This window comes from Phoenix dactylifera, chromosome 2 (genome assembly GCF_051530095.1).
Source record: "Phoenix dactylifera cultivar Ajwa chromosome 2, Ajwa_hap1_PhDact_Kaust_v1.1, whole genome shotgun sequence".
Classification (NCBI taxonomy): domain Eukaryota; kingdom Viridiplantae; phylum Streptophyta; class Magnoliopsida; order Arecales; family Arecaceae; genus Phoenix; species Phoenix dactylifera.
Window position 1 is genome coordinate 49,498,296 of NC_143191.1, and position 7,045 is coordinate 49,505,340.

General features: G+C 42.0%; 1 protein-coding gene across 1 annotated transcript; it reads right to left on the reverse strand.

The window, feature by feature from the left end:
• Positions 1 to 1,918: 1,918 nt before the first annotated feature.
• Positions 1,919 to 6,328, reverse strand: LOC149768386 (uncharacterized). Its single transcript, XM_089928358.1, has 2 exons — positions 3,375 to 6,328; positions 1,919 to 2,603 (listed from the first exon to the last, which is right to left on the reverse strand). The coding sequence occupies exons 1-2, from the start codon at positions 6,326 to 6,328 to the stop codon at positions 1,919 to 1,921; spliced, it is 3,639 nt and encodes a 1,212-aa protein (XP_089784484.1).
• Between the last annotated feature and the right edge of the window lie 717 nt (positions 6,329 to 7,045).

The window sequence follows — 7,045 nt, forward strand, 5'->3', positions numbered from 1 at the left end:
GCATTTGGCACACTTCTGCAAAAATGGCACAGATGAACAGTGAGTTGGGTCGACCCAAGAAAAGCATGAGTCGACCCAAACATCAAGATCCTCAAACAACTCAGAAAATGGTTCTCTGGATTTACTGAGAGGGTCGACCCAAGATATAGTTGAGTCGATCCAAGCTTGAGTCGACCCAAACCCTGTGTGGGTCGACCCAAAGGCAAGACAGAACAGAAGACAGAAAAGGTTCTCTGGAAACTCTGTTAGGGTCGACCCAAGAAGAAATTGAGTCGACCCAACTGAACCTTGAGTCGACCCAAAGAAAGGTTGGGTCGACACAAGTTGATGTGGAACAGGATCAATGCATGCAATCTAAAATTTCTTTTTTTTTATAATTAGATTTCAGCAACCCATTTCATAAACTATTAGCCAACTCAAATCTAACAGCTATCAGATGATTATATTAAAATTGAATTTACTGTAAGAAACTACCGACAATTGATCAGTTCCTTTAATAAATTTAAAAGAAGGATCGTTGTTGATTAGGAAATCAACACATAATTAGGGCACGTTGATCTACTTTTAATTTCCTGTTATTAAGCATAAAAATTTGGGAACTTAAACTGAACCCAATAACGACTTACTTAGAATTTTAGTGGAAGGATCACACGGACACGATGCTTGAGAAAAGTCCTGGAAGAGGGAGGCAAGTCCAGGGTCCTGGTTCGCTGACGGGTCGTCCTTCGTTGAGACGGATGGAGGAAACCGACAAGATCTGAAACAGAAGTCCTGGGTTAATTGAGGTAGTAGGATGTATGGGAAAACAAAAAAAGATAATCTATTCAAAGGATAAATAATCCGGACGACGAATCATCGGATCGGGAAGGAGTCCGGAAGAGGAAACGGGGAGCCGGATGATGAGCGCCACCTGCGCTAGAGGAAATCGCGGAAGTCAGGGAATGCCGCGTTCACTTAGAAGAGAAAGATTTTAGAGAAGGAAGGAAGGTAGGTTCTTGGGATTGGACACCAAACTCTTTCAAGCAATTTGTCAAACAGCTTCTCCTCTATTCATTGATTTCATTCCCCTCCTTACATAACGAGATAAACCCCTCTTTATAGGCAGGGCAACCAATTACATGATAAGAAAGAAATAAATAAACCCATGGACTCATAAACCGGTTGAGGCATTGATGGCATCGATGGGCAATAAACACTTCCAAGGAATCGTAGAAGCTGGGAAGATTCGTGATGGAGAACAAGGCGTTGGAATGGACCGGGATGGCTTCTTCTCGGTTGGGAAACGGCAGCATTTAAGATCCCATGGCAAGTGGAGAACCGGCTGAGATCTCCTTGAAACAAGGCGGTGGAAGACTCCAGCGTTGGATCTGTTGGACTTCTTCATTTGCAACGGTAGGAACCGGTCTTGATGGATGAATCTGGCTGGTGTTTTGGGATGAAGAACGGGATGCCTCTTGGGATTCTTCAAGGAACGGCTGGAGGGCTTGGAACCGGATGGGTTTTCTTCGGTTTGGGAGCTCCCGCGGAAAGGGAAGAACCTGGGAGAAGAACCGGCTGGGTTCTTGCTTCGGGAAAGGAGGAAAATGCTGAACTTCCTCTTCATCTTCTTCGGCTGGAACTGGGAGAAGAACCGGCTGTGCATGGGAAGCTGAATACGGTGCTTTGGAACAAAACAGGGAAGCTGATAGTTGTTTTGTGAAGGAACCGGCTGATGCTTTGGGATGGTTCATTTTGAATGTAGAGATTATTATGATTAAATGACAAGGACTCAATACTACTTAGACTGGACCGACATTGACTTGACTCAACATTACTTGAACTGGACTTGAATTGGATTGGACCTGACACGAACTTGACTTAAATAAATAACTAGAGAAAAAATAAATAAATAAAAACTGGACGACTCAAGAAATGTGGACTAGCAGTCAAGCCAAAGTGATGCTGGCTCATTGGTGTCCCCACCAATTCTCCCGGACTGGAGAAAATTCAACTCCGTTGAAGGAAGTTGTGTCTGGCTCTGATAGTGCTCAAGAATGTCTGGATCAATCTGCTGCAGTTCCTCTCGGGTTATCCATGTGTCATCAGACTCTGGCCGACCGTGCCAACGAACTAGGTATCTCTGGTAGCCTTTCCTCCTAGTAGAAATAATCTGCTCGTCCAGGATCCTCTCAATGCGATCGTGTTTCTTGGAAAACTTTGGCCGTGGACACTCAGGTAAGGGTTCACTCTCAAAGGAGGGATTAGGCTCAAATGGCTCACTGGGTATCGTTATTGGCTTTTTATACTTAACCAAATTAGAGATATTAAAGGTAGAGCTAATGCCAAAATCTGGTGGTAAATCTACCACAAATGCATTTGATCCAATCTTCTTTAAAATTTTAAAAGGACCTGCTCCTCGTGCATGCAATTTCTTAACAGTTCCAGAAGGAAATCGTTCTGGTCTAATTCGTATCATAACATAATCACCTTCAGCTAAATCAGATGTCCGGCGATGTGAATCTGCTAATTGTTTATAAATTTGATTGCTGACATTTAGTTTTTTTATAATATCTTTATGCAGATCCCTAATATGTTGTTCAAATGACTCAGCTGACTCAGATGTCCTGGAATGCATGGGTAATGGAATGAGATCAACAGGTTTTCTAGGGTGCTGACCGTAAACAACCTCAAATGGACTCATGCCAATGGTTCTATTGACGGAACTATTATATGCAAATTCGGCTTTTGGTAGTAAAAGATCCCAAGTTTTCATATTTTCACCCACTAAACACCGAAGTAAATTACCCAGACTTCTATTTACGACTTCGGTTTGACCGTCAGTTTGAGAATGATATGCAGATGAAAATTTTAATTTTGTCCCCATTAGATGCCATAAAGTTTTCCAAAAATAGCTGACAAACTTGACATCTCCGTCTGATACAATGGATTCGGGTAACCCATGTAGACGAACGATTTCGTTAAAATATAACCGGGCAACTTGAGAGGCATCGAAGGTTTTAGAACAGGGCAGGAAATGAGCCATTTTTGAAAATCTATCTACAACCACAAAGATGGAATCATGTCCCTTGGCAGTCCGTGGTAATCCTAGAACAAAATCCATACTGACATCTTTCCATGGATATTCAGGTATTGGTAGTGGAGTGTATAATCCCGTATTCTGTCTTTGCTGTTTGGCAACAGCACAGATTCGACACTGAGCCACAATTTTGGCAACGTCGCGCTTCAAACTGGGCCAGTAGAATTGATGTTCTACGGCTTCAATAGTTTTGGTCTTCCCAAAATGACCAGACAATCCCCCAGCGTGTAATTCCCAAATTAAAAAATCTCGAACAGACGTATGCGGGACACATAATTTATTATTCAAGAAAAGGTACCCCTCTTGAAGGGAATACTTATCTATCTCTTTCGAAGTTCCTTGTTGGAGTGCAGACATGATTTTTCCAAAATCAGGACAGTTATCATATTCTTCTTTTAATTTCTCAAATCCAGTGACTTGAATACTGACTACTGACAACAGGTTTGTCTTTCGAGATAACGCGTCAGCAGCTCGATTATCTACACCGGAACGATGTTTTAATACAAAAGTGTATGATTGTAAAAATTCAACCCATTTGCCATGTCTAGGATTTAATTTCTTTTGTGAACTAAGGAATCTAAGGGCTTCATGATCTGAATATAAAATGAATTCTTGTGGTAGTAAGTAGTGCCTCCAGAATTTAAGAGTTTGGATTATGGCATAAAATTCCTTATCGTAGGTGGAGTATTTGCGCCTGGTTTCATTTAGTTTTTCACTAAAATAGGCCACAGGGTGTTTGTCTTGACTTAGGACTCCACCAATTCCTACACCTGATGCGTCACATGCGACTTCAAAGACTTTAGAAAAATCAGGAAGTCGTAACACAGGTGCACTGGTCAATAAAGTCTTTATCTCCTCAAAAGCGCGATTACTAGCCTTAGTCCACTCAAAGGCTCCCTCACGAATACAGTCTGTAATTGGTGCCATGATTGTGCTGAATCCCTTAATAAATCTACGATAAAAGGTGGCTAACCCATGAAAACTTCTTACTTCATGCACATTCTGGGGTGCGGACCAATTCTTGATTGCGCTCACCTTTTCAGGATCTACAGATAGTCCATCTGGAGTCACAACAAATCCTAAGAATGTAACACGTGTAGTCATAAACTCACATTTCTTAAGGTTGATAAATAGGCTTTCGGATCTAAGCGTCTGGAAAACTTGCCGGAGGTGGTCTAGATGTTCCTCCTTTGTTTTGCTGAAAATGAGGATGTCGTCAAAGTAGACAACAACAAATGTTCCCATGAAAGGTCGTAGTACTTGAGTCATTAGTCTCATGAAAGTGCTGGGAGCATTTGACAGACCGAATGGCATTACTAACCACTCATATAGTCCATCCTTTGTTTTAAATGCGGTCTTCCACTCGTCTCCTGGTCTGATTCTAACATGATGGTAGACACTTTTAAGATCAATTTTAGAAAATATATTCGATCCAGAGATCATATCTAGCATGTCGTCTAGTCGGGGAATCGGAAATCGATATCGTATTGTGATCTTGTTAATTGCCCGACTATCAATGCACATTCTCCAAGTTCCATCTTTTTTTGGAGTTAAAAGGGCAGGTACAGCACATGGGCTTAAACTTTCTGTAATGAATCCTTTTCTCAGGAGTTCTTCAACTTGACGTTTCAACTCGGCATGTTCAGTGGGATTGAGCCGATAGTGAGGGGAATTTGGTAGGGTCGCTCCTGGGACTAGGTCTATTGCGTGTTGTATGTTCCTCATAGGTGGTAGTTGATCAGGAAGATCCTCTGGGGTGATATCCTCAAATTCTTTAAGAAGACTAGTCATTTCTTCTGGAATTGGGCTTGTTTCTTTCAGACTAACTTCTTTAACAGCTAAAACCCACACAGAAGGGCTTTCTTTGATGTCTCTTTCTAATTCTTTTGCGTTGATCAGGTGTAATCCTTTGGGTTGCTTTTCCTCTTTTGGTTTTATTGGGTTATTATCCTTTGGTTTTTTTGGTGGTGAAGGGTATAGTGTGATTTTCCTGCCTTTGTGCATGAATGAGCAAGTATTTGTCCGACCAAAAAGTGTGGCATCTTGATCGAATAACCAAGGTCGTCCTAAAATAATACTTCCGACATCCATGGGAAGAACGTCGCACCAAATTTCTTCCTGGTAAGATTGAAACTTAATGGGTACCTTGCAGCGGTATCTAACAGGTATGTATGAAGTGTCTAACCAGGCGACCTTGTAGGGACTGGGGTGGTCGATGGATGTTAGTCCAAGCTTGGAAATCGTATCAGTGGAAACTGCGTTGATGCAACTTCCACTATCAATGATAATTTTACAGACCTTGTTCCCATTGCTTATGTAGGTATGAAAAATTGTAGTTCTTCGCCAATCTTCATGTTCCTTTGGTTGTGTCAAGGTACATCTTAGTACGTTTATCCTGACTTCAGGTTCAGTTTCTTCAGTGAAATTTGGTTCATCGAATTCCTCAGCTAATTCAGGATCAGCTATGTGAATTTCTTCGTCTTCTACAGTTTCCTTAGGGTGTTCCTCTTCGATCTCTCCAATATGTAGGGAACGGGAGGGGCACTGGTTTGCAAAATGTCCAATTCCATGACAGTTGAAACATCTACCCCTTGAGCTACCCTCCCTACGTCCTTCATTTAGGGTGCCTTTGCCTCGGTCTTCTTTTCTGGGTGGAGGAGCAACTAATGGAGGTCTAGTGGTTGAGGTAGGATTTGGATTAGTTCTGGGGACTTGGTGTGGCTCGGGTCTAGGACCTAGTATACTCGAGTTTCTAGGTTCACTTGGTCGAGTGATTGGCATTCTTTGGAATCTCTCATAATCCTGAGCTAATTGATTTGCCTGCTCTAGACTATAGACCTCTCGCATGAAAAGCTCTCGTTGGATGTCACTTCTTAACCCGGCGCGAAATCGGGAAAGAGTGACAGAGGAATCTTCATTGACATGACACCGCATGAGGAATTCATCAAATTTAGCAATGTAATCAATGACTGACTTGTTTTCCTGAGTCAGGGTTTGCCATTGGTCAAGGAGTCGTTGTTGATAAGAGGTAGGAGGGTATTTTTCCCTGAGTTTATCTTTCATTTCATCCCATGTTCGGATGGGTTCTTGTCTTCTATTTAGGATCAGACGTTCGATATTCTGCCAATAATATTTGGCTTGACCGAGAAGCCTCATTTTTGCAAATCGAATTTTTCGCTCTTCAGACATATCGTACCATTCGAAATAATGATTCATATCTGACTCCCAGTCAAGATACTCATGAGGATCCATGCGGCCTACGAAGCTGGGTGCCTCAACTCTGACACTTCGAAGTATACGGTCATTGATGTCACGGTGATCATTAAGAGGTTGATTTATAGGATGGCGACCTCTTTCATTGTGATGGGGTCTTTCTCTGAGATAGTCATCTAGTGGACGATTGTGATTTCTGTCAAAGTTTTGCCTATTCCTGGGATAGTCATTGACATGTTGGTGGTTCCGATCAAAGGGTGGGTGGTCATTTCTTTCTCTTGGGTTATTGGCTAGGGAAGGACTACCCCTATCTTGGTATTCTTCTAAGGCATCGACTCGGGTACATAACCTTCCTAGCTTCTCATTAATTTCTCTAAGGATTGAGCTGATGTCAGGGTCCATCCCACGACTGGACTCAGGCTCGTCTGGTTGATAACTAGTTCCGGATCTGGTAGTCATGGAGTTTGAGTAGCTTTTCTCTGATTTTTTTTTTTTTTTTTTTTTTGCAATTCCTAGGGATGGGAAATTTAATTTGAACAGTGGTATGTATACTGGAATTCAGGAACAGGGTGACGTGTAGGGTGATTCTGAGATTTTTTTCAGGGACTAAACAGTCTCCGATTTTAATGAAATTTAGACCCACACTTTCTAACTAAGTCGGTAAGCTATCCCTAGGTTTTCAGAATTTTTCAAGCCTTGTGGACGCAGGAATGGATGAAACACCGAAGGGGTGTTTACACAGGCTGTTGCAGAACA